At 40.5% G+C, this 27,984-nt stretch overlaps 1 protein-coding gene across 4 annotated transcripts in view; it reads right to left on the reverse strand.

Moving 5' to 3' along the window:
* Positions 1-1,519: 1,519 nt before the first annotated feature.
* The window catches only part of si:ch211-1e14.1 (UPF0606 protein KIAA1549), a 59,235-nt gene continuing 32,770 nt past the window's right edge, over positions 1,520-27,984 (reverse strand). Inside the window, exons 13-23 of one of the 4 annotated variants that reach the window (XM_038290959.1) lie at positions 23,602-23,837; positions 22,525-22,660; positions 21,857-21,872; positions 21,254-21,462; positions 15,193-15,422; positions 14,931-15,075; positions 14,531-14,854; positions 9,499-9,551; positions 8,879-9,027; positions 6,138-6,292; positions 1,520-4,342 (exon numbers count right to left, since the gene is read on the reverse strand). In XM_038290959.1, the coding sequence (XP_038146887.1) occupies positions 4,145-4,342; positions 6,138-6,292; positions 8,879-9,027; positions 9,499-9,551; positions 14,531-14,854; positions 14,931-15,075; positions 15,193-15,422; positions 21,254-21,462; positions 21,857-21,872; positions 22,525-22,660; positions 23,602-23,837 (1,851 nt within the window). In that variant the 3' untranslated portion in view covers positions 1,520-4,144. Of the gene's footprint in view, positions 4,343-6,137; positions 6,293-8,878; positions 9,028-9,498; positions 9,552-14,530; positions 14,855-14,930; positions 15,076-15,192; positions 15,423-21,253; positions 21,464-21,856; positions 21,873-22,524; positions 22,661-23,601; positions 23,838-27,984 lie in introns of all 4 variants that reach the window. The other 3 variants (XM_038290958.1, XM_038290961.1, XM_038290960.1) reach the window with 3 other exon arrangements.

Below are 27,984 nucleotides of genomic sequence, written 5' to 3' on the forward strand. Positions count from 1 at the left end.
CAGAGTTTGGAATGTTACATCAGGCAAATAATGCAATTATTTCATATACATATGTGGGCCTATTGAACATATGTCCATCTATTTGTACAGCATCTACACTCAGCAGTTTGTCAGGGCTCCTTTTTCATGAATACAGCATTAGCCCATGGTTCTACTAAGGTTTTCAGGAAGCCAAGGTTGCTCTATAGATGATTGACAGCTGCTCTGACTTTATACCTGATGAAACAGTGGTTTAATAGACTAGCAGATAATATGGATCGTTAAGTCTTTTCTGCAAGTGAAAACATAATGTTAATCCCTAGTAACATGAATTAAGGCCCCATCAACACTGATAAAAAAAAAAACTAAATCATTAATTAATCCAAAAACAGTAATTTGGCCACCAAGCAACACTCCAGTTATTATTTTCCTTAGGGCTTTCAGCTCAGGTTTGAAAAGGCTTGAATACAGCGTGATCGCTGGTTTCTATGTACAAAGAATATATGTGAGTGATTCCTCTTTAATTTCCAAGTCCACCTGCAGTCTACATCCCACCACAACACTCAAAGGGGTTTTGGGTCATAAATCTCTCAAGAATGACTTCATTTCTATTTGGCTGTGCATCATGTTCCTTCCACTAAACTTTCTAATATGCTTAGATGCAGGTGTTGGTGAACATTTGTGGTTTATCCTTCTTCATTAAGGGTGTGTTCTCTAATGTTTATGTAGATCATGATGTCCTAATATTTCTAAATGCAACGTTTTCCTTTGTGTGTGAATTCTAAACATTTGAATGTGGAATTTCCTTCAGCTGTAAGCCAAAATTATTGGCAATAACAAGCTTAAAAAGTAGAATTGTGTGTGTAAAATAAAAATGTATATAATTAACAAGTTTCACCATTTAATGCTTTTCTAACTCACAGTGATGCACCAGAAGATAAACTCAGATGTAATGCTGTTCAGTATTGGTACATATAATCCACAGACACATTCTTTTTTTTTCTATTTGTATTATTTTCAATATTTTTTGAAACAGCATGCAAACAAAAACCAGGAGAAATTCAACCAGTGAACATGCAAAAACAATCAAACTTAAAGTTGGGCCAGCCAACACATCGTATTTTACATTGCAGAAAAGCAACAAAATTAAAGACATAAAGCAACGTAGAACTATGAAATGTAGTTACAGTACAGGTGTAGAAGATGGAGGCATAGCGTCTGATTGATGGCATAAAGCATGCACAGGGATGCAAAACAGACAACAAGAACTTGTAGTAAGGATTGTGATGTTACTGCCTTTCCATCACTTTATCACACTTTATAAGAACAGACTTCATAGAACAACGGCCTGCATATCTAGACTGCTTCCTGGTGGTTATTCGATTTTATAAAAACACGATTTAAGACGGTGAGTGAGATGTTCTGCTCTGTACTCTAACCAGTTCAGGCACATCACAGGGGCACAGATCATGGCAGGAAGCTTCTATATCCCACAATGCAACACTGCTATACCCTCTACAAACATGCCATCAAGTCCTGCTTTAAAAGTCCATGTTTCCTTCTTTTATTGCAGATCAATAAGTTACCACCTCAGGTTCCTGGAAAGAACATGTTCAGACATCAAAAAATTGAATACTTTAAGATCTTTAAAGCTAAAAAAAAGAATAAATCAAGTAAACATGATGACATGAGGCAAAATAAACAGAACATTTAAAAAGCAAAAAATGATAAAAAGTAGCAGACAGTAAAAAAAAAAAGGCAGGACAGACTTTAAATACTGTAAGAATAAAAGCTGATCATCCAATATACAGTTAACACAGAAAAGTTGCCTGTCACGCTTCTCTGCAAGTCCTTCCCATGACCTTTCAACTTTTCCTGCAAAGAATCTCGTTTGTAAAAACCAGAGCAGTAAGTAGTCTGCAAACAGTGCATCCAGTTACAGCCAAATACTCAATACGTACAGTTATACATGTCAAGTATACATTAGCAGCTATTTGCAAAACCAGCTGTAAAAACTATGTTTGGAGGTTGATTTCAAGGCCATGAGAGTACTAGTCCATTAGATATTAAATACAGCATGAAAACATCAACACCAAAAAAAGAAACTTATTGGATCCAAAAGAAAAAACTAAAACAGTTATACTGCAGGAAGAAATGTTCAGTTTGATCATGAATGGAAGCCATAGTGTGATCCTGACTGGCTTGCTGGTTCCTAACTGTGGTGTTCCTCCAGGTTTTAACAGTAGATGGTCCAATGGTCGACATCACAGTGTCAAGGCAGCCTTGGTTAAATCATGGCGGAATGCAAAAGGAGTGCTACTAAGGTGATACATATGGTTTACCACTGCATCATGGACATGAATATCATTTAATGTCGGGCTTTTAATGAGGAATTCGACCCCTTTTCTCCACCGTTGTCAGGTAATACAACAGAAATGTTCAGAGATACAAAAAAAGGAATTGAAAGAATCACTTTAAAATGTATATCCTCGGGTTAAATGTATGAACACAGGCTCAAATGTGTTAACAGCAGTTAGAAAGAGTCACGGGTTCTTAGGGGTTTCAGAGATAACCTGAATAAACAGAAAATACAGCTTACAAATTTGGTTGTTGGAGAAAAATGACACAAAACCAACGTGACGTGATGTGTTTGATCTAAAATGTTAAAAAAAGACAACACCATGTCACAGTAGGGTTCAATGTAGCAACAAATGAGAAATGGTGACTGAGCTCCGTCAGCCTGGAGGGGAAGAACCGTGACCCACACAAGGAACAATGCAGAACCTTAACCTAAGTGTCTGGTCCACCAAAATGAGTCCAAGAGGTTAATTCGTCCAAGAGGTCAAAGTAGGATACAGAACAACCGATGAAGCTTTTTAAGCCTTGCTGCGTCCATTAAAATCAGAGTTTAAGATTCAATGACAGAAAAGGAAGAAGGGGCAAAAATGGACTCCATGGAAAAGTTCAGAGGCCAGAACTGAGATATTGCTTTAAAACAAAAATAAAAAAATAAACAGCTGCCCAGATGGAAGAGCACTACATTTTCTGAGGAACATTTTATGATCAGAAAAGACAAATATTCAATTGTTGGGTCCAGGTGACAAGGAAAAAAATGTAAAAAGCAAGACAAGCAAGTGTCAAACATGGTGGTAGCAACATGGGGGTACGTTTCAGAAATGCATTAAATAAATAACACATTGTGAGAGGAAGCAAAAAAATGTTTTGATAGCAATGTTGAATTCTGGTACAAGTGGAGATTATCAGCTGCAGTTTAAATTGTTCTTAAAAGGTGGTTGTTTTCTGATTGCAGACTAGTTAATTTTGCTGCAATATGTGATTTACTACAGTTGACTTTACTGGGTTTAATTACTGAGAAGGTGGGGCGGATGTAGTGAGAGGTGGGCTTGGAATATGGTACTGTGTTACAAACTAAAACGAAGCCTTGTTTGTCCTGCTCTTGAGATCATTGCCCCAAAAGCAGATCAGAACCGGCTTGGGACAGATAAAACAAGCTAAGACAAAAAAACATGGAAAGAACCGAAAAACTGTGTCCAAACTTTGTGGGTTAAAAGCCGGTCTGTGAAAGAACTGAAACTAATTTGGTAAGAAGCATGAGAGGGATTCCCGAATCTTAAAGACGGCAACGACAAGAATGGAGGGTTTAGCTTCCGATGGGACGTCAAACCAGTATCAGTGGGAGTGTTTATATTTGAGCCTATTTGGATAATTTTAGCCATGTTTATAAGTGATTATTTGAAAACAGTCAGTTACGGCCACGGGGATGGAGTGAGAAAAACTATACATCCAGTGTAGTGATGAAAATACACTAAAACATTTCTGAAGAAAATACTTTATATAATAAACATGATGCTGAACAGTCTGAAGGAATACAGTCCTGGATGTGGTTCTGCTGCAGACGCAGATTGGATTTATCCCACCTGATCAGGAAGTCCAAATGTCCATTTCATAACACTGCCTCTTAGCGGATGTATTTTGTTGCCATTCATTTTATTTTTCCTGTGAATCTGTGAAGCTCCTCTTCAGTTTAACGGGACAGTTTCTCTGCTGGTCAGCTACAGGAGCTTCCATGGGAAGCATCGTCAGGTGAAGCCAAGCAGAGAGGAACCTTCAGTGAACAGACTGGTTGAAGGCATGAGGCCCAGATTCAGCCGTGGTAGCTGGACACGGCTGCCTGTTTCTGGGAAAGACGCAGCAGCTCCTCCCTGATGGCTTTGATCAGGGAGGCAGAGGAGTGGGTTGGAGGAGATGTTTCCAAGGGCTGTGGAGCAGACAGATACGCCACGGCTGAAGTGTCTAAGTGGACAGGAGGGGCTGTAGGCTCCCCACTTCCACTCCTGTGCATCTGGAAGTTAAAGAAGATCAAATCACAGCATTACAGGAGCTGAAGGCCTTTAACAACAAACTTAATACACTTTCCGACAAAATACCATGAAATACCCACTTTATCTTTGAAGTTCCTTTGAACATAATTTGCTAACATCACCATCTCAGTCTGAATATGTTAGGATGAGGCTCATCTGTCAGATGTAATGTGCCAAGAAATTACAAACTTAAGCAGATAATAACTCTGTATTCCATGTTTCACTTTGGGAATTAAGTAATTAAAAGAAACAATCTAATGAGTTTAGGATCTTTTTAATGCCTGAATGATAAACAACTAACATTGGAAGGACTATACTGGTGTATCTTAACAAATGAGAATATCATCTAAAAATTCCTTTATTACCGGCTTTATGACCGGTGTCAGAGTCTGGTCCGCATTGCCGGCAGTAAGTCGGGCTCGTTTCCGGTGAGAGTTGGACTCCGCCAGGGCTGCCCTTTGTCACCGATTCTGTTCATTACCTTCATGGACAGAATTTTTAGGCGAAGCCAAGGTGTTGAGGGGATCCGTTTTGGTGGCCTTAGGATTGCGTCTCTGATTTTTGCAGATGATGTGGTCCTATTGGCTTCATCAGGTCGTGATCTGCAGCTCTCGCTGGATCGGTTTGCAGCCGAGTGTGAAGCGGCCGGGATGGGGATCAGTGCCTCCAAATCCGAGGCCATGGTCTTGAGCCGGAAAAGGGTAGAGTGCCTTCTCTGGGTCAGGGGGGGTGTCCTGCCCCAAGTGGAGGAGTTTAAGTATCTTGGGATCTTGTTCACGAATGAGGGAAGAAAAGAGCGGGAGATCGACAGGCGGATTGGTGCAGCGTCTGCCGTGAAGCGGGCGCTGTACCGGTCCATCGTGGTGATGAGAGAGCTGAGTCAAAAAGCGAAGCTCTCGATTTACCGGTCGATCTACGTTCCTACCCTCATCTATGGTCATGAACTCTGGGTCATGACCGAAAGAACGAGATCGCGGATACAAGCGGTTGAAATGGGTTTCCTCCGTAGGGTGGCTGGGCTCTCCCTTAGAGATAGGGTGAGAAGCTCGGTCATCCGGGAGGGACTTGGAGTAGAGCCGCTGCTCCTCCACGTCGAGAGGAGCCAGTTGAGGTGGCTTGGGCATCTGTTTAGGATGCCACCTGGACGCCTCCCTGGTGAGGTGTTCCAGGCACGTCCCACCGGGGGGAGGCCCCGGGGAAGACCCAGGACATGCTGGAGAGACTATGTTTCTCGGCTGGCCTGGGAACGCCTTGGGGTTCCTCCTGAAGAGCTGAAAGAAGTGGCTAGGGAGAGGGAAGTCTGGGCCTCCCTTCTTAAGCTGCTGCCCTGGTGACTCGACCCCGGATAAGCGGAGGAAGATGGATGTAACCTAATGGAATTCCTTTATTTCAAGCTCTTAAGTTGCAGGTTTTCCCTCCACTGAACTTTCCATTAGAATGCTTGGATAAAACCCTTTGAACAAGCTCGAAACTTGAAAGTCGGAATTCTTGCTGTGATCCAGAAGGCCTTAACAACAGTTTTTTTTATTTTATTTTTTTATTATCATTTCACTTTCCTGAGAGGTAACCTTTTGAATTTTCATCAGCCTCAAGCCGGAATCATCTAAAATTTATAGACACAAACACCTGCAATTGATTATATGTTGTGTAATTCAACTACAAGATCACTGAGTTTTGATTTTTTAATGAAAAACTGAAATAAATTAACTTTTTGAGCATAATTAAATTTATTAAGATTGACCTGGGTCTAAACAGCACAATTTCTGATTCACTTACTGCGTCTTTTTCTGCTTCAATCCTGGAAAAATTGTCACCATGGTAATCGTTCCAGCCCAGGCCTCCGTTCTGGCCGGGAGCGGCCCTGATCCCTGCCGGGTAACCGTTCATCCGGCTGGACAGGCCGACCTGTGTGAGGTGATGGAGCTGGGCCCCTTTGGACACACACAAACCACAGCAGAGTCATTTCACCTGAAATGCGATCCTCTACCGAACAGTTTGATGCAATCATCAAACTCTAAAAGGCACTTGGCTGGCAGAGTGCTTCACTCAATAAGCTAAGTGCCAAAATCCATTTGTATTATTCCATGTCACGTGTTGCTGGTGGCAGAAAGTCAGCTCCTTTAATTATTTAGAAGAGAGACGAGGCTCCTCCAGTTGGACAGATATATGGGATGGGCTCGTCTGAATCCTTGAAGCTGTATTTATGGAATTGGTAAAACAGGGAAAAGCAGCTTTCCTTCTGACACGTGACATTCCCTCAAACCATTAAGCTAAAGTAGCTGTTAAGAGTTATTGCTAAGTATAAACAGCCACATCAAAGATGATGTAAATACCAACAAAATCATCTGTTATTGTTGAATAATATCAAACAGAAAAAATGTGTCCTAACTAGCCTGATAAACCAGACTAAATGTGAGATTAAATGTGTAATTTAGTCTGGCCCGATGAATGAGACATCGGAAGATTGTTGATGAGAACAGCCCGTTGTCTTTCAAATCATGTCTGTGCCTATTGGCCAATGCTCTGACCAATGAGTGCAACTGACTGTGACGATATAAGCGCGACAGAAAGCTGGTGGGGGAGTGTAAACAGTCAGTAAAACGGCAAATATGTCCTTCTTAAAAATGAGTGAGCGTAGAGCCTCTTCCTGCTCACGTTTCAACGAAAACCCCAAGTCTAATCCTTCCAAAACTGATTCCAAATCTGAGTTAAATGAGAACTGTTCAATAGTTGTTGCCATCTTCTTTGTTGTGCTTTCTCCAGCGTCACAGCTTTGTCGTCACGCCCTCAAAACCTCGCCCGCTTTGCATCCAGAAATTCAAAACACATCTCTGCGTTGTGATTGGCCCGCCAGTTCTAGGGCTTGGGGCATTGATCGAGGCCGGACCACTAGCAGGCAAAAATGATTTTGGCCGCTGGCGGGTGGGGCTAGTTTACTAGGCTAGGTCCCAACCCTTTTATTGGAAGAAAACGATTATGGTAAAAGGTTTCAACCAGTAGATATGTTGGTAATTGCTTTCAAAAGGACTTATTTTCTCCTGAAATATCGAACTAGAGTATAGACTCACCGGCCACTTTATGAGCTGCACCTTGTTAGAACCGGGTTGGACCCCTTTGCCTTCAGAATGTCCTGTTTGAGTTCAGTGAACTCACTGTCATGTTAAGAAACCAGTCTGGCAACCAGATGGCTTCTTCCAAGAGTATAATGCACCATCAGAAGATGGGCAGCCTGTGGTCAGAAACACAGCAGGAAAATATCCCCAACACCATTAAACCACCTTCACCAGCCTGAACAAGGCAGCATGGTTACATGCTTTTGTGATGTTGACGCCAAATTCTGACCCCACCATCCGAATGTGCAGGTGAGGTCTAATCAGACCAGGCGGTGTTTTTCCAACCACCCATTGTCTACTTCTGGTAAACCTGTGCGAATTGTAGCCTCAGTTCCCTGTTCTCAGTCAACAGAAGTGGCGCCAGCTGTGGTCTTCTGCTGCTGCAGCCCATCTGCCTCAAGGTTCCACACGTTGTGTGTTCAGAGATGCTCTTCTGCATCAACTGGTTGTGCTACAACCAGATTTTTTTTCTCCAATATATATTCAGCCCTTCATTAAGTCAAAGACAGGGATGAAATGGTTGCTATGATGACTAGGTCGTCAGTACGGGTCTCTTTGCTGCATTTCTCCACCTGTGGGCTATAAATATGTATTTATCCCCTGGATCATTGAAGATAAGCTTGCATCCAAGTAGAGGATTATGGATTATGGGAGGGGCTAAATGTCAGGAGCCTCTTTATCGCATTATATTTCTACAGCAGGGAAAACAGGAAGTCATGGATTGTTAAAATCTTAGAAACTCTGATCAACTTAAAAAATTAAGTGGGTACAGAACAACATTTAGTTCAAACCAATTATGTCAAAAGTTGGATTTTTCCCTACTAAGTAGATGAGCTTTGACTCACTGACAGTGTGTGAAGGAAGCAAGGAGTTTCTTTCATCTTTAATGGGTCTAATTAAAAATATTTTACCGTAATCTATTTGATGTTGTTCAACTGTAAATGGTGAGAAGATTTATATGTAACATAAACACCTAATGTGTTGGTGAGTCAATATTAACCTTATTTATTTTTCTATATTACTCGTGCTATTAGTTATATCTAACATTGCCGATGTCTTTAATTCCTCTTTTCTCCTTTCATCTTTCAACCTTGTCTATATTTGTTATTTGTTATGGAGTCATGACATTTATTAGATATTTATGTTTTATGTTGATATTTCAAATTGCAATAAAAAAAAGACTTGGGTAATAAACAAATACTGGAATTAAGCCTTTCTCTGAAAGATTACGCTGCAGCAATGAAACATACATTTATCTGAAAGGTTTTCAAACATCTTCACCTGATGCAGCCTTGACCTTGAGATACTGATAAAAACAGATATTTCTACAAAGTTTTAAATTCCCAACATAAGTAATTGATGACCCGCGGAGCATGCGTGTTGTTTCCAAACCTTTCCCCGTACCTGTAGTTCCCCCTACTGGGCGTGGCCTGGCAGACGAGGGCAGCTCTTTGGCGTAGAGGCCCCTGCCGGAGTACAAGCTGTCTGGTTGGAGGGACTCGCTGTGGCCTGCTGCCTCTCCTGGTGACAGGTAGCTGGAGCCAAGGCCTAGTCTGAAACACAAAGAGAATAATTCATTAGTTGCAATAATCTATTTCCTGGATGTGAAAGCAATAAAGATGCAAAACAACAACCCTGAAAACGGACTGGTAGAAACTATAACCCAAATGTAACATTTTTGCATTAAAAAGGCTGCAAAACAAAATTAATTGCAAACACAGAAGTTTGAACCCATTGCTGTGTTCTAAAACAAGTGTGTGTCCTTATGACCTTTGCTCAGACCGGTTCCATTAAACAGATTTATTTAAAAAGACTTGCTTTCATTATTTATGAGGGACCGCAGCTCCTACCTTTCATAAATGTTTTGCTATGCTGCACCAAAAGGAAAACATACATACTGGGAAAGAGGTGAGTAAATTTCACTGGAACTATCCCGAAGACATCCTTTTGATAAATTGAAAAAGAGGTGAATTTAAATGTTCTAAGTTAGTATATGATTGTCTTTCAACTGGGTTCCTGCTCACCTTGGGGTCAGGCCTGGGACAGCAGCAGAGGACACGCCCAGCTCAGTGATTCTCTAGAAGAAGAAAACATGTCATCTGAGAGTCATTAGTCTGAAATAGACAACAAACATCCTGCTGTCGGAACGTAGCAGATCCATACAGGACAATAAATCCAGAGAAGATATCTGTATTTTATGGAGCATTAACTCTTCTCCTACTTATGGATCCTGAAAAGCCGTCAGTTTTATTCTGTGTTGAAGTGAGATATGGTTGGTCTCCTTTCTTTCTGCAGTTCAGCAGCAGCAAAAAGCATTGAATTAAAGATTCAATCTGAACTTTCTCGTTTTTGTAAAACTCAAAAACAGTGTGTGATTTTTTTCTTTCTTGGTGGGGGTCCTTTGATTTCATAGAAATTCTTATATTTCTGATTGGTGACTTTGTTTCTCACATGTTGATGTATTTCTTTAGACGAGGGAATGGCTTCGCACTTTGAGATCTACAGGTTATTTTGTCTGTTACTTGTAAGGTATAATCTATGTTGCTTGAAAAAAATGTACACTAGCTAATATTACATGCTTTACATTAAATATACAGTAACAGGTATGTATGATTATAACTTTTCCTTTTTATAATATAATGCTATGAGGTAGAAGTTCTAATGTTTTATTTATTCTCCACGAAATATCATAATTATTTGAGCATAGCCAACTTTGGGATTGGAACATCTCCCTGAACTCCAGTCGCCCTTGGCAGATGGCTGCTCACACTGAGCCTGGTTCTGCTGGAGGTTTCCTCCTGTTAAAAGAGAGTTTTTCTTCTCTTCTGTCGCTTCATGCATGCTTGGTGTGAGGGGTCTGGTTTTCCTTGGAGTGAAAACTGACAGACTGAACCAATTGGACTGTCTGATCTGGTTGAATTGTCTCTAAACTCCCTTCAGGTGACGTGTGTTGTGAATTGGTGCTATAGAAATAAACTGCATTGAATAATCATCTTAATTATTGTCACAATGTTACAAAACCTAAGGTTTTGTTTTAATTGTTGAGGGAAAGGGGTTGGAATAAAAAATATACTGTGCAGCTTAAAGACAGATAATGTCTGAAAAGTTTTTCTCATTGAGACTGGGTTTTATAATAAAACACCTGTGAGTCAATTAGAAATTGCAGCACATTTATAAAACCTATCTGACCCCAAAATAGTGAGACATAGTCTACTGATAAGCACTGATGGAGTGGACACCCTCTGTAAAAGATGTATTCTGCATTATTATCTGGCATCAGCCACAGATCTCTGTACACCTCTTTGCCTCACTTATTTAAAAGAACCAAAGTTTAGCTTTGTTTCAATCGTCCCTTTTAGAGCATCTTATTACAGTGAATCATTTCTGTAGTCTCAGAGCTGATAGTTGATTATTCAGAACATTAGAGTTTAACATAAAAAAACAAAAGCAGATATGTTTAAAGTAGTATCTAAAGCATTGCCTTCAAGGACAGATTTAATAGGGAAGCCTGTGTAGCTATGACACTCATTACGTGAATGTGACGGATTAATCAGTGTTTAGGTTTCCAGTAACCCCTTACAACATGTCCTGTTATTGTATCTCATTCCAGCTGTGATCCTTAACCCTGAATAGGATTCCAATGATATGTGGATATAAGGTTTGCCAGCCAGATAACTTCGTCTCTCAGCTGTTTCAACAATAACATAAAACTGTACAAATAAGTTTGTAAAAAACCATACTCTAAAATTGAGATTTAGCATACAGCAACAGTAGGAATTTTTACAGAACTTGATATATATATATATATACACACACCGGTATATACACTATATTGCCAAAAGTATTTGCTCACCTGCCTTGACTCACATATGAGCTTAAGTGACATCCCGTTCCTAATCCATAGGGTTCAATATGACGTCGGTCCACCCTTTGCAGCTAGAACAGCTTCAACTCTTCTGGGAAGGCTGTCCACAAGGTTTAGGAGTGTGTTTATGGGAATTTTTGACCATTCTTCCAGAAGCGCATTTGTGAGGTCGCACACTGATGTTGGACGAGAAGGCCTGGCTCTCAGTCTCCGCTCTAATTCATCCCAAAGGTGTTCTATCGGGTTGAGGTCAGGACTCTGTGCAGGCCAGTCAAGTTCATCCACACCAGACTCTGTCATCCATGTCTTTATGGACCTTGCTTTGTGCACTGGTGCACAGTCATGTTGGAAGAGGAAGGGGCCAGCTCCAAACTGTTCCCACAAAGTTGGGAGCATGGAATTGTCCAAAATGTCTTGGTATGCTGAAGCATTCAGAGTTCCTTTCCTTGGAACTAAGGGGCCAAGCCCAGCTCCTGAAAAACAACCCCACACCATAATCCCCCCTTCACCAAACTTTACACTTGGCACAATGCAGTCAGACAAGTACCGTTCTCCTGGCAACCGCCAAACCCAGACCCGTCCATCAGATTGCCAGATGGAGAAGCGCGATTCGTCACTCCAGAGAACGCGTCTCCACTGCTCTAGAGTCCAGTGGCGGCGTGCTTTACACCACCGCATCCGACGCTTTGCATTGCACTTGGTTATGTATGGCTTGGATGCAGCTGCTCGACCATGGAAACCCATTCCATGAAGCTCTCTGCGCACTGTTCTTGAGCTAATCTGAAGGCCACATGAAGTTTGGAGGTCTGTAGTGATTGACTCTGCAGAAAGTTGGCGACCTCTTCGCACTATGCGCTTCAGCATCCGCTGACCCCGCTCCGTCAGTTTACGTGGCCTACCACTTCGTGGCTGAGTTGCTGTCGTTCCCAAACACTTCCATTTTCTTATAATACAGCTGACAGTTGACTGTGGAATATTTAGGAGCGAGGAAATTTCACGACTGGATTTGTTGCACAGGTGGCATCCTATCACAGTTCCACGCTGGAATTCACTGAGCTCCTGAGAGCGACCCATTCTTTCACAAATGTTTGTAAAAACAGTCTGCATGCCTAGGTGCTTGAATTTATACACCTGTGGCCATGGAAGTGATTGGAACACCTGATTCCAATAATTTGGATGGGTGAGCAAATACTTTTGGCAATATAGTGTATATATATATATGTATATATATATATATATATATATATATATATATATATATATATATATATGCAGATATGAGGGACATAAAGTCTGTAAAGCTGTAGGGTCTTAGGAGGCGGACTTTATATAGCTGATAAGGGCTGTTAGCTTGGAGCTGCCTGGGAGCAACAGATGGAGGAATGCTTAACCAATTAGTTTGCTAAGAAGAAACAAGTTCAGTGGAAGCTGCCGGCTTCGTGTTGTGAAAGAAAGGGAGGGTTAGCGTATGGTGAGCAGGACATTTAAATCATAATCTGTCTGCCTCTCTTTACCAAATAGATCATACTGTAGCCTTTATCTGCAAACCGTTTTTATGCAAATATCCAATATAATATCGCTACACAGCATACAGAATTTCCCAAAGGTCCGGACCCGACTTTAAACCCAAACCAAAAGACAAAACAATCAGACCCTTCTTCTTAGTGGCACATGACACACAATCACAATGTCTCAATTAAATAATACTTTGTCTTCATTAATTATGGACATAAAATTGACACTAACTCTATCTGATGTTGATCACCTGGGACTGAACATTTGACTACACTGAATATAAAAGTCTAAAAAAGGAAAAGGTTTTGGATCACTTGGATAACTTCTTCTCTAACATTATGAACATCTGTGGCTACACTGAATATAAAAGTCTAAAAAAGGAAAAGGTTTTGGATCACTTTGGATAACTTCTTCTCTAACATTATGAACATCTGTGGCCACTGCTCGACTTAGCAATGCAACTCAACATTTAAAGCAGAAAATACATTTTCCATTATACATTTATACAGTAGAAGCTTATATGCTAATTTTAACCACATCAAAGGCTGTTTAAGCCAGCTTAATCAACCTTTAAGTGTCATTACTACCTCTAGACCTGGCTTAATTTTGAGAAGGGAGCAGATTTTAAGCTAAATGCTCATCAATTTAGCTATATTATTATAGAGAGGGGAAGACTGGTGGAAGAGTGGCTATATATGTAAACATCAGTCTTAGATATAATACAATTGAAACCATAATTAATGTGATTAGATATCATTTTGATTGTATAACAATTGAAATATATTTGAGAGAAAAATATCATTTTGAAAAGGATACCGGAAACAAGAAGACTATGGTATAAATTAATTAATGGAAACTGAAGTTAAACCTTATCATACTCCTTTTCAGACTCACAGTCACAGAATGAGTTGTTCATTCACATGTGATTGAGTATGTAAATTTGATATTAAAGTATTTTATTTACATTTAGAAAAATGAAAGTATTTATTGTTAATACATTTGGTTGGTGAGATGTTTGTCTGAAAGAAAAGAAGGCATCATGGAAGGCTCAACCAATAGTATTGCAGGAGAGAGATGAGTGCAGAACAATGTCATCAAAGTCTTGACTTTGACTTTGTTCAGAATATTGTTCTTTACGCAGAACTACTACTACTGATTGAGAACCAAATACGTCCATTTACAAGTAAAAATATTTCCAAACACAGAGAAATGAAGCAAATGTTTGTCTGCAAACTAATCTATCAGCAAAGATCGTCAGCAGAGCGGATGCGGCAAGATGGTTAGGATATAAAACGAGAAAATTAAGCTCTGAAGTTGCTTGGGTTTGAAGGACTTTTTAGAGAAAAAGTATTTAAAAGGAGCAAAAAAAATGATAAGAGCAAAACAACTGAAAGAGTAGAAAGAAAAAATATGATAAACTAATTAATAAAACTGAAATAAAAATGCTCTTTTAATATAACAACTGGTAGAAAGGTTAATACTCAGCAGAAAAAAAGAAAGACTAGAGAATAATGATTAAAGTTGTTGAAAACAAACCAAAAGTGTAGGAAAACTAAATTGGTGACAGAATAAAATTTATTCAAAACCAAAAAGCAATAATTACTAAAAGAGATGCACTATAATAAAAGTGATATCAACAGTATGTCAAAGTAGCTGATTAACATCTGAATACTTACACCAGGAAAAGAACCAAGAGCTTGGTAAGAGGGGCCCCACGCTTTGGGGCCCCGGCCTGGAGGGCTGGTGCCCTGAGGGTTGCTGATGACCCCTGGCAGGGTGATCCCTGCTGTGCTGCTCTGAGACGTGGGCGACACCAAAGCAAAGGCATCGTCCAGCAGGGAGTGCATCTGTTGCCGTGCCTCCTCTATGGAGGGCTGTGGAGGCATGTAGGGGGGTGGGGGAGGGGCTTGGCCTGGAGGGGAGGAAGCTGGGCCGAGGAAGACATCATCAGTGGGGGAGGGGCTCCTCAGAGGGGAGCCAGGGCCTTGGTCAGGGTCCGACTGGATTCAGAATACAGGGCATTTGAATGTCTGGCAGTTCTTGGATTGTTGATGTTGATCTGCTGTTTCTACTCACCACATATGCTACGTTGTTGACCCCAGGGCACCTCCTGTAGACTGCGTCGCCATCCTCAGTGATGAGGTGGTCTTTGTCTGCTTCCATCATGCCTCCATTCAGCTGCTCCCTCAGTCTCTGCTTTGGAGAGCGCCGCCCGCGGCCGCTGTGGAGGCAAAGGAACAGAGTCAACATGTTTTAGACTGCTTTATTTTACTTCAGCTGAATCTGAAAACTATAATGTCAAAGGGAATATTCAAATAGTAAACCGACGAGCTCAAACCTTTTCTTGGACTCGATGAAAATGGAGGGAACTGGATTATCTGGATCCAGAATCTTATCTATTTGAGTCTGAGCCTTTTGGTAGATGCGATCCTGCTCCTTTGCGTCGCCGAGGCTGCTGATCATGTCATCCATTGCAGGAAAATCATAGTGGCCTTTCCTCTTGGCACGCAGACGGATCTTGTTACGATGATGTTCAATCTCTGACTTGTGCCTCAAAGCTGCCTGGATCTGACAGCAAGGTTTGGACACATAAGGAAATCACCAGTCAATTTTATTGAGATTATATGTGGCAGACCAACATAATTTAGCAGAAACTGTAAGGTATTAAGAAACTGTAGGTGCCTGCTCTCTTTTTCCTAAGGAAACTCAAGGTTTTCAAAGGAGAACTGAATTTATACAGAAATTGAAAGCCTGTAAAATTTAGAATGGGACAAAGAAATGCGACTGTTGATGGAGGACTGCTGTTTAACTCATCTGACAGTGTGGGTGCTTCACATGTTGAATATGACCGGTTAGTCATGTATTCCTATTTGCCTAGTAGACACTAGTTAAGATTACATAGACACAGAAATCAAAATGTTTCATCTAAACAAGGTGGACTGAAGATTTTAATCCGATCTGAAACAAATTTCATTTCAAAAGAGTTTTTTTTCTGTTGTTTTTTTTTTTCCGATCGCCAATCGGATTGGCCTCCAAGTAAACACCCTTTAGGATCTTTGGAGTAAAATAATCTCCAATGCACATGTGTGCAATATCAGCATGACATTTGACTCTTCACTCCTAACCTTGACCCACATTCTCTTGGCCTTAGGTGGTGCAGGTGGCTGTAAATGTAATGTGCGGATGAAAATGCCATCCTGCCCTATACTCCTGTAGCTAACGAGCATTAGCATAAGGTACTCCTAACCCCTTAACTTAATTAAAATGAGCAGCAAAAACAAAAGTATGGATACAAAAAAGCAATGAAGGTCCATAATGGAAAGAAAAAAACAACATAAACAGACACGACTGAAGAACTGAAGAAAAAGAAATATGAGAGGCGGGGATAAAGAGCAGCTAAAGTTAAAGGACGGGCGGATAAGTACAACACGCAGTTTCATCTTCTACTCTTAAAGCATTTTTATAAAATTAAGACAGTTCCACGCACGCTTCAAATGATTTGATCTGATCAAATGCTTGTTAGTGATCGGATAATTTTATTCAGTGTCAATGTAAACAGAGATTTCGATTTTCCAGTCAACCAAGGTTTAAATCAGATCGGGGAAAATTAGTTTTCGCATATAAATGTAGCTAGTTTGATGCAAAGTACAAAAGTAACATCAGTATCAATCAATATACTCTGTTTCATACTAGAAACTGAAGGTGATTCCTTGTTTTTGTTTTTATTTGCAATACCAATTTTACCAAAAAAGTAGTACCATATATACTCAGGTTCAACATCTATATCTTCACCTGTTCACTTCAAGACCTGTTCACTTCCTGTTTGGATTAACTGAGTGTGCAGCTGTTCAGAGGATCTCCATCTGAAGTTAAGTTATTTTCTCTGTGATATCTCTGTATCTAAGTAACTCTAACTGACTACTTTAAAACATAGCACCTTCTGCTGCACTTTTCTACTGAGCACTTGTCAGTTTCACACGGTTTTATTTCTGATAGCAAGGAGTAGCTAGCCTAGGCTAGCGCTAGCTTAGCATTGCTATGGCTTCTCTCTCTCCCTCCCTTGACTCTTTTCCAACTCTTCCTTCTTCCTCTCCTCTCTCCTGCTCTCTGTGTCAGATGTTCAGTTATTCCTCTGCCTCCTTTAGTGATAATGGGATGTGTAATAAGTGTAGTATTTTTGTAGCTTTGGAGGCGAGGGTGTCAGAGTTAGAATCCAGGCTTCAGGCTGTTGAACATCCAGGAGTTAAAGTAGGCCCCCCACGTGGCTGTCCTCCAAAAGTGCCTGAGCAGCCAGGCGATTGGGTAACTGTACGCAGAAAGCGTAGTCGTGGATCTCTGCCCACTGGTCACCACCAACCCGTTCACGTTTCTAACCGGTTTTCCCCACTCAGTGACACACCCACTGAGAAGCCCACTCTGGTGATTGGCAGCTCCATAGTCAGAAACGTGGCATTAGAGACACCAGGGACCATAGTCAAATGTTTGCCGGGGGCCAGAACGGGCGACATCAAATCCTACCTGAAACTACTGGCTAAGGATAAGGTTAAATACAGTAAGATTGTTATTCACGCTGGTGGTAATGACACCCGGTTACGCCGATCGGAGGTCACTAAAATTAGTGTTGCTTCGGTGTGTAAGTTTGCCAAAAAAATGTCGGACTCCGTAATTTTCTCTGGTCCCCTCCCTGATCTGACCAGTGATGACATGTTTAGCCGCATGTCGTCATTCAACCGCTGGTTGTCTAGGTGGTGTCCTGAAAACAACGTGGGCTACATTAATAATTGGCAATCCTTTTGGGGAAAACCTGGTCTGATTCGGAGAGACGGCATCCATCCCACTTTGGATGGTGCAGCTCTTCTTTCTAGGAATCTGGCCACATTTATTAGTCCTCCAAAACCCTGACCACCCAGGGTGCAGACCTGGAAGCAGAGTTGTAGTTTAACACACATCTCTGCAGCTTCTCTACTGTTACCCACTCTTTACTCCATCCAGACAGTGTCTTGCCCACGACCAAAATCTAATGAATTAGCAAAGATTCCCAAAGGAGTAAATCATGATAATCTAATTAAAATCAAAATAACTCCAATTGGGGAAAAAGTTAAAACAATTAAATGCGGTCTGTTTAACATAAGATCGCTTTCCTCTAAAAGTCTACTAGTTAATGACTTGATTTGTGATAATCACATTGACTTGTTTTGCCTTACAGAAACCTGGCTGCAGCAAGAGGATTATGTGAGCATAAATGAGGCAACTCCTTCAAGCTATTTAAATTTTCACATCCCCAGAAGTTCTGGGCGAGGAGGAGGAGTAGCAACAATCTTCCAGTCTGACTTGCTGATTACTCCCAAAACAATTAATACCTACAACTCTTTTGAACATTTAACCCTTAATTTCCCTGATCCAAATTTCAAGGCAAGAAAACCTCTTCTTTTTGTAACTTTGTATCGTCCACCAGGTCCTTACTCTGAATTTTTGGATGAGTTTTCAGAGTTCCTTTCTGATTTGGTATTAAATACTGACAGGGTCATCATAGTGGGAGATTTTAACATCCATGCTGACATTGAAGGCGATAGCTTAAGAGCAGCCTTTAATGCTATCTTAGACACTATTGGCTTTGTTCAAAATGTGAATAGTCCCACGCATTCTCATCTTCATACTTTGGATCTTGTGCTGACATACGGCATAGAATGTGAAGAAATAACAGTATTTCCTCACAACCCTGTCCTCTCTGACCACTTTCCAATAACCTTCAGGATTACTTTAACAGAGTTCTCCTCCCCCAAAAGAAGGTTCAATTTTAGTAGATCTTTATCAGATAGTGCAGTTATAAATTTAAAAGAATCTGCTTCACTTTCTCTCTCCTCTGTGTCACTGAGCAGTGCTGCAGAGTGCAAAAGCTTAGCTTATTCCCCTTCACAGGTTGATGATTTTGTTGATGGGGTTGCTAGTTCTCTGCGTATTGCCTTAGACAACGCAGCTCCTTTGAAAATGAAAACCGTTAAAAATAGAAAGCTTGCTCCTTGGTTTAATGCAGAGCTGCGTACTTTGAAGCAAAATGCTAGGAAACTGGAGAGAAAATATCGCTCCACAGGCCTGCGAGAGTCCTTCCTAGTCTGGAAAAATGGTTTACTGCTGTATAAGAGGACTCTTTGTAAAGCAAGAGCAGCATACTTCTCCTCATTAATAGAGGAGAATAAGAATAATCCTAGATTTCTTTTTAATACAGTTGCCAAACTCACCCAGAGCCATGACTTGGTCAATTATAGACCTATATCCAATCTTCCTTTCTTATCCAAAATTCTTGAGAAAGTAGTTGCCAAACAAGTTTGCGATCACTTCCACCATAATGAACTTTTTGAAGAGTTTCAGTCTGGCTTTAGAGCTCATCATAGCACTGAAACAGCTCTGGTGAAAGTCACTAATGATATTCTCATGGCCTCAGATAATGGACTTGTATCTGTGCTCGTCCTGTTGGATCTTAGTGCTGCATTTGATACAGTTGACCATAATATTCTTTTAGAAAGACTTGAATATTTTGTTGGAATTAAAGGAACAGCACTAGACTGGTTTAAATCTTATCTATCTGATCGAATTCAGTTTGTTCATGTTAATGATAGATCTTCAACACGCTCAAAGGTTACCTGTGGAGTACCACAGGGATCAGTGCTAGGACCAATTCTCTTTACTTTATACATGCTCCCAATTGGTAGAGTTATTAGACAGCATGGGATTAATTTCCACTGTTACGCTGATGATACCCAGCTATATCTGTCAATAAATCCAGATGAAGCTAACCCATTACATAGATTACAGGCATGTCTTGAAGACATAAAAACCTGGATGACTCTTAACTTTCTGCTCCTGAATGCAGACAAAACAGAAGTTATAGTCTTTGGACCAGAGTCTCTGAAAAAGAAACTGATTAGCCAGTCACTTCATTTGGATGGGATTAAACTGATTTCAGATAATAAAGTAAAAAATCTTGGTGTTATTTTTGATCAGGACCTGTCATTTAAATCCCACATCAAAGAGGTTTCTAGAATTTCCTTCTTTCATCTGAGGAACATTACAAAAATTAGAAATATCCTGTCCAGGGGTGATGCTGAGAAACTAGTCCATGCATTTGTTACTTCAAGGCTGGACTATTGTAATTCTTTACTATCAGGAAGTCCACAAACTGTAGTTAAAAGCCTTCAGCTGATCCAAAATGCTGCAGCCAGAGTTCTAATGAAAATTAAAAAGAGAGATCATATCTCGCCTATCCTGGCTTCTCTTCATTGGCTTCCTGTTAAATCAAGAATAGAATTTAAAATCCTCCTTCTCACATATAAAGCCTTAAATGGCCAAGCTCCATCTTATATCAGAGATCTGATTGTTCCTTATGTTCCTAACAGAGCACTTCACTCTCAATCTGCAGGTTTACTAATGGTTCCTAGAATTTCTAAAAGTAGAATGGGAGGCAGATCTTTTAGTTATCAGGCTCCTCTCCTGTGGAACCAACTACCAGTTTTAGTCCGTGAGGCAGACACCCTGTCTACTTTTAAGGCTAGGCTTAAAACTTTCCTTTTTGATAAAGCTTATAGTTAGGGTGGCTCAGGTTATCCTGAGCTATCTCTATAGTTATGCTGCTATAGGCTTAGACTTTTGGAGGACATAGGGACCCCCATTTCATCATTCTGCTTCATTCTCTCTCTGTTCTCCTATTCTGCAGAATCTGTTAGTTCAATCTCTAACCTTCTGCTCTCTCTGCTTTTCCTCAGAGTAGCTTTGCCTCGTCTGTTCCTGTTTGGCTGTGACGCCATACTGGAGAGAAACATCAGCTGTGCTGCTTCTATCAACACCCTTGTTTATAGATGTTGGAGATCGGCCTGTTTTCCAGTGTGATCCTGTTTCTCTGACCGTGACTGAGTGGATGTGCTCTCTTCGTCCTCTGGCATGGGAGCTGCCTTGGAGCTCGTCTGTCTGGCTGCGTGTTTCCTGGACGGGGCCGCCTTTTACAGCTGCTTTTTGTATCTCTGCTTCTGTCTCCTTGAACCCCAGTCGGCCTCGGCAGATGGCCGCTCACACTGAGCCTGGTTCTGCTGGAGGTTTCTTCCTGTTAAAAGGGAGTTTTTCCTCTCCACTGTCGCTACAAGCATGCTTAGTGTGGGGGATTGTATTTGAGTCAATGAGTCAATGCAATCAACTGGTTTTCCTTAGATAGAAAACTTTGTATCAATTTGACTGTATGATCTGGTTGAACTGTAAAGTGCCTTGAGATGACATGTGTTGTGAATTTGGCGCTATATAAATAAACTGAATTGAATTGAATATCTAGATGATAATAAACAGGGGAGGCAGAGTAAACTATGCCTAACTAGCAGAGAATAATCTTCTATTAGATGAATTTATGTCATCACCTCTTTGTTGATCTGGTTTGGATCAGAAGTCTTGCTGCTGACAGGAGGGCTGCGCAGCGGTGGGACTGGCATAGGCTGCATGGCGATGAGCTGCACTTTGTTAGGGAGCCTGCGGCTAGCATCTGTGGCGCGAGACATCCGATCGACATGCTCAAAGATGGAGGCTGAGGACGGCGGCTCGTTTGCGGAGCTATTTGTAGGAGGTGGACCTGAAGAAAAGAATGAAATGAAAACATAAAAGTATGAAAACATAAGCTATGCTAGCTACAGGAGTGTCAAATATCAAACTGTCCAAATAATAATTAAAGCACGACTTTCTAACAAAACTTAGCAATGACAAATGTTGGCAGTGGCAACATGAATGAACATAGATTTCCATCTGCAAGAGCTAAACTTAATTTAGGACCAAAGTTTTGACTTTTTCTAGAGAGGCCTATGGTTTCTTGGCGGTGACTGACAGCCCAGCAGACAGTGATGGATGGTGGGAATTAGCAGAACACAATGACAGCTAAAGCAGCAAACAGGGAACACACAGACACAGCTGCAGGAGGTCAAGCCTTGGGTCTATGGGGCAAAACAGAGAGAAAGAGGACCAGCCCTTACCGATTCTATTTTTGCCTGCAGAGCATATATCAGAAAGGAAAAAAAGAGTCTTTATGAGATAAAACAAATTAAGTAAGGTTAAAGATTGACTTTACGCATTGGTTAAAAGAAAAGCGTAGAATTAGTCTACCATGACCCACAGAAATAAAGTTTTCAGACTTAATAAAATCTTTCTTTGCCTCTAATTAGTTTATATGTAAAAGCAGTTCTGAGAAGCAGGAAATACCATGATTACAGAGAGAGGAGTCACACATCAGCTTCATACACTTTCTAATTATAAACCCAATGAAGCGCACACATCGTCCCAGCCAGGATTTGAGCCATAACACAACAGAGAGCTCTCCTCTGTGGGTGACTCAGCCTGTCTTCTGTTTGGCTGATTCCGGCTCCCAAACACTCTGAATGACAAGGCAAGCTTAAATCAATCAACAAGCTGTCAGATAAAGTAACTTCAGATTCCCTTTTAGATCACAAACAGAAACCAAACAACATCTTTTGTTTTTCTGCATCCTTTTCATCTCTGCCCTCAGTCTGGCCTTCTTCTTGGTCCTGCCAGCTTTAGCTGTTCCTTCTTTTCTCCTTATCAGTCCAATTTTGCTCAGTTTTCCTCCACCCCTCTCCCTAAATTTTTCCGCCTCCAGGTTTGGAGAACTGTTGTTAAGTGTTGCATTTAAAACATTGATGGGAGGCTTACGGATCTGCTTGCTGTCGCTGGGCGTGGCCTGGCCTCTCAGGTTGTCCTCAGCCAATTCCCGTTCAATGGAGCGGTCACTCACCACTGAGTCACCGTCTGATGGGGAGACCCTGCCCAGAAATCACACACAGCTACATAAATAATGGAAGACAACACCAATGTGCTTTATCACCATGCATTATCAAAAAAACAAGGTCTTCCAGAAACATGAGCTGGAAGGAGACTAAAAACATAACGGATTAAAAATTTCCACTGATGATTCAGAGCTATGAGGAATTCTCCTGATAGATTTAATAAAAATTCACTTAATCCGTCCTTAATATTATGATTAACAGTATTTTTTAAATTATAACTCTAAAAATTTAAACTGTAAAAAAAGAATGAATAAATCAGGCAGACATGAATTGGCTCTGATGTGCGATCAACATGTGTGGAGGATCTTCCTCATCATTAAAAACATCAACAAAAAAAGAAGGTGCCATTTTGGGTCAACAGACAAAAAAAAAAATGCATATAGAACTTTTCTAGTCATATCAACCACTGAACACAAAAGCCTCATATAACTAGTCACGCTCACACAAATAGATAACAGTCAGGAGCTGTGCTCGGGAGCACATCATCATGTTGCAGAATCAAACCCACAAGATTCAGATTGTACAGCCAATACTCTCTCCACCTGTTTGATCACAGTGGAATGCCTCAGACAGATCATCGGACATCCCTCTCCCTTTAAGTTTAAGGTCAAAACAGGACAAACGTCCTTCAACAGGCCAAGTATGGACGTCCTCATCTTTTCTGTCTGAGGTTTGAGCCATTTTAAGTAGCAATAAAACTAAACTCTTGATCAAATCTGCATCAAAAAGGTCTATGAACAAGTTTAAATCTGTCAGAAACCCGGTTAAGAACTTGCTGCAGACTTTTTTTAAATCAGCGAGTTATGGTTAAAAGGACCTGAATCTAAAATCTAGAAAATGTTTATCTTCACTCAGCTCTGACACCAAGATCCAGCTATTACTCCCCTTCCATCCTCTCTAACTCCTGCAGCACTGACCTTTCTTGCCTTTGGCTGCTGCGGGACGCCTTGGTGGAGGAGGCAGAGGTTTTGGATTTGGGCGTGGGGGCCTCGCCGTTCTCACATGGACTGAGGCCATCTTTAATGGACTGAGCGAGAGGACCAGAGCCAGAGCATGGTGGGGCGGGCTCCTGGATCACCATGACATCATCTTTACTCTGTTGGCCAAGATGGAGCTTGGCAAAATCAAAGCCTTTCACACTGGGAGCCTGTAACTGAGAGAGGTGGCAGAGAGTGAACGACAGGAAGGGTAGAGTAAATACAGCAAGGAAAAAGGTAGATTAAAGGTTCAGAAGTGACATACAGTTTCCAGTCAGAGTGACACATGAATATTCCAGTAACTCTGAATTTGCAGCCAAGACAGAAATAGAATTTTAGAGGCATAATTGGGTTGACTAACTGAAAGGATCTGCAGGAGGGAGACAGACAGGCATTAATGAATAAAGAGAGTCTGGCAGTCTGTTAGAAAGTGGGGTAAACACAGAACTGCAGGCTTTCCTGTGAGGTGGTGGGGGGTGGAGGCTAGAGACAGAAACAGTGAGACTATTTCTGTGTAAAGCCCTGAGGACGTTCCAACAACACAGGGCTAAATAGTGGATGCATGCTCTCACTATCTGTGTTGACAGAAACTTTGGTCCTGCGACACTAAGATGTGGCTTCAGGAAAATCTCTTCTTAGTTCCCAAAGCTTCAGCTAGTTTGCATCTTTAATGAAGCTTGTTGGTTTAAAACAGTTAATCCTGTATTATTTACTGGGGTGTATTACTAATATCCAGAGAGGATATATCTCTATGCTGTTAATCATGTTACATAAACAAAAAAAAAAACAACAAAAAAATCTGTGGGAGAAAATTAGTTAGCTTTGTGCCTTTATAAATTTGATATTTTGGGGGGGTTTGAAATTTGTTTACATACCTATTTACATGTATGAAGATAATAACTTTAATATGTTTATTTGGCAAAAAATCGTCAGTACAGAACTGAATGAGATTAGGTAGTATTTTATTAATAATGGATTAGCAGTCAAAAGATATGGATTGATGAATTATGCAACAATAAAACTGGTCTACGTTTTAGTTTTGTTGAAAAAAATAACCCTAAAAAATATAGATTGTTCCAACAGGTTGTACTAAAATCCTCTGGCTATTGGCAAAAAAATCTTGTTTGTTTATATTCTGGATTTGTCACAACACAGTTTCAGTTTGCAACAGTCAGTTTAGTCTGTTTTTTTCTGTAGCTGTGATGTTTACATTTAGCTTGAAGTACTCTTTGGTGAGTATTATTGTTAAAGAAAACACTTATTTAAAAATGTGGTTCTTTCCCTTACTTCCTCCATTCTGTTGCCTATAAATACATTTTGTATAAATAGTGGTAGCATTTCATTATTTTGATGCATAAAGTATTTTAGCACAGATGCTGTCCCCCCTGTGCTTTTACTCAAAGGGCTGTAGTCACGTTCTATGACCTTCTGAATTTCTACACCAGAGGCTCACTCTGATGCATACAAAGGTTTGTCCTGTTGGCTTATTATGTTATTTCTCTCCTTTAATTTTTGCTATAATTGTTGGAAAACAAAGCAAACCTTTTTACAAATCTGTCACGCTTTGTGAATCAGCAAGAATGCATACCATATGCATTGGTGAAAAATTTGTGCGTTTAGGCCAGGGTTTGGCTTCGTGTGGACGGGGCATCACTGCTCAACTTTTCAAATTAATTTAGATAAGCAGCCAGCAGATGGCGATAGTGCAATCTTGTGTGCAGTCTGCTGATCATTTGGTGCAAAAAACTTATGAGGTTTTAAAAAAGGACAAAGTAAACACTTTTGGTGTGGTCAAAAACTACTATAGCTAACTGTAGTGTGTGCTCTACTAAGATCATAGGATGAACTAATAAGAGACCAGTTCTGCACACACAACACATAATCTATAGAATATCAGCACACTATAGTCCTCTAATGCTAAAGTTCTGCCATCTACCACAGTAATTGTGGAGAGATTCCAGGGTTCTAGCTTGTATTTACACCAACAACCACTAGTCTCCATGTCTAGGACCACATATACCTTCTGGTTCCCCGTGGCTCCCCTTCCTTTAGACACAGCCTTTCTCTCCTCTGTCTTTGTCCCTGGTGGGACAAATGTCATCTTTTCTAGCTTTTGCTGACGCTGTGTTATTTGTTTTATTCTGAAGTTCTTATTTTCATCATCATCATCTTCTTCCTCCTCCTCTTCTTCATAATCATCTTCTTGTTCTTCTTCCTCGGCTCCCTCTTCCTCCTCTTCTTCCTCTTCAAGACTGCTCGTATTCCATCTACTCTTGGGAAGAGCTACTGGTTTCTAAACAGGAGCCATGATGGACAGAGTGTATTGTTCTACTTTTACACAGAATATCATCAGATTTTTTTCCTGTAGCTAATTTTTCAAACCTCCATAACTTGAAATACAACACAGTTTTATCCAATAAAACACGTGAATCATAATCTAGTTTCTAAATGTATATCTACAGTCTAAACATACAATCATGATACTAAATTAGGACACCGTATGACGGCCTGGATATCTTTTTCTAATATGTATTAGGATGTTTAATTTTAACACCAAAAAATTCCAGTGATATAAATAAACAATAAAAATGGAAAAATTGAAAAGATGCCATATTATTTTCCTCATAAGTTACCAAAATTGCACACAGGCGTATTAAATCAGTTGTTTATGCTGCAAACATAATTACTTAGTACTTTGAAAAACGTTTGTCCTGTTTAAATCAAATAAATGTATTTTCTTTGCTCCTATTGTTGGGGATAGAGGGAACATCCAATAATCTTGTCTTCCTCAATACAATAAAGGATTGAGGAAGACAAAATCTGCTGAGGGATTCAAACCAGTTTTTTCACAGTAAAGTCTGAAGGTGGATTATATTCAAATCAATCTATAGAGGCTGTGTAAAAAACATTTGCTCTGAGAAAAATCTAAATAAGATCAATAAAATCTAAAATCAAATAAAGCTGAAACAGATGTTGACCCTAATACAAGACAAAAAACCCCAACAAAAAACCAAACATGGCAGTAAATCCATGTAATCATTGGACTGGCAAAACAAGTTAGAAATGGAACAATTTGGGTCTACAGGTGCTGGTCATAAAATTAGAATATCATGAAAAAGTAGATTGATTTCAGTAATTCCATTTAAAAAGTGAAACTTGTATATTATATTCATACATTACATACAAACTCATATATTTCAGATGTTTATTTTGTTTAATTTTGATGATTACAAATGACAACAAATGAAAATCTCAAATTCATCATATCAGAAAATTAGAATATTACTGAAGACCAATAAAAACAAAGGATTTATAGAAATGTTGGCCAACTGAAAAGTATGAACATGAAAAGTATGAGCATGTACAGCACTCAGTATTTAGTTGGGCCTCCTTTGGCCTGTATTACTGCAGCAATGCGGCGTGGCATGGAGTCGATCAGTCTGTGGCACTGCTCAGGTGTTATGATAGCCCGGGTTGCTCTAATAGTGGCTTTTAGCTCGTCTGAATTGTTGGGTCTGGTGTATTGCATCTTCTTCTTCACAATACCCCATAGATTTTCTATGGGGTTAAGGTCAGGAGAGTTTGCTGGCCAATTAAGAACAGGGATACCATGGTCCTTCAACCAGGTACTGGTAGCTTTGGCACTGTGTGCAGGTGCCAAGTCCTGTTGGAAAATGAAATCTGCATCTCCAAAAAGTTGGTCAGCTGCAGGAAGCATGAAGTGCTCTAAAACTTCCTGGTATGTGGCTGCGTTGACCCTGGACCTCAGAAAACACAATGGACCAACACCAGCAGATGACATGGCACCCCAAACCATCACTGACTGTGGAAACTTTACACTGGACTTCAAGCAACGTGGATGAAGTGCCTCTCTTCTTTTCCTCCAGACTCTGGGACCTTGATTTCCAAAGGAAATGCAAAATTTACTTTCATCAGAGAACATGACTTTGGACCACTCACCAGCAGTCCAGTCCTGTTTCTCTTTAGCCCAGGCAAGACGCTTCTGACGCTGTCTGTGGTTCAAGAGTGGCTTGACACAAGGAATGCGACAGCAGAAACCCATGTCTTTCATACGTCTGTGTGTGGTGGTTCTTGAAGCACTCACTCCAGCTGCAGTCCACTCTTTGTGAATCTCCCCCACATTTTTGAATGGGTTTTGTTTCACAATCCTCTCCAGGGTGCGGTTATCTCTCTTGCTTGTACACTTTTTTCGACCACATCTTTTCCTTCCCTTCGCCTCTCTATTAATGTGCTTGGACACTGAGCTCTGTGAACAGCCAGCCTCTTTAGCGATGACCTTTTGTGTCTTGCCCTCCTTGTGCA

Source organism: Cyprinodon tularosa, unplaced genomic scaffold (assembly GCF_016077235.1).
Source record: "Cyprinodon tularosa strain WSP-4 unplaced genomic scaffold, ASM1607723v1 ctg290, whole genome shotgun sequence".
NCBI classification, from domain to species: domain Eukaryota; kingdom Metazoa; phylum Chordata; class Actinopteri; order Cyprinodontiformes; family Cyprinodontidae; genus Cyprinodon; species Cyprinodon tularosa.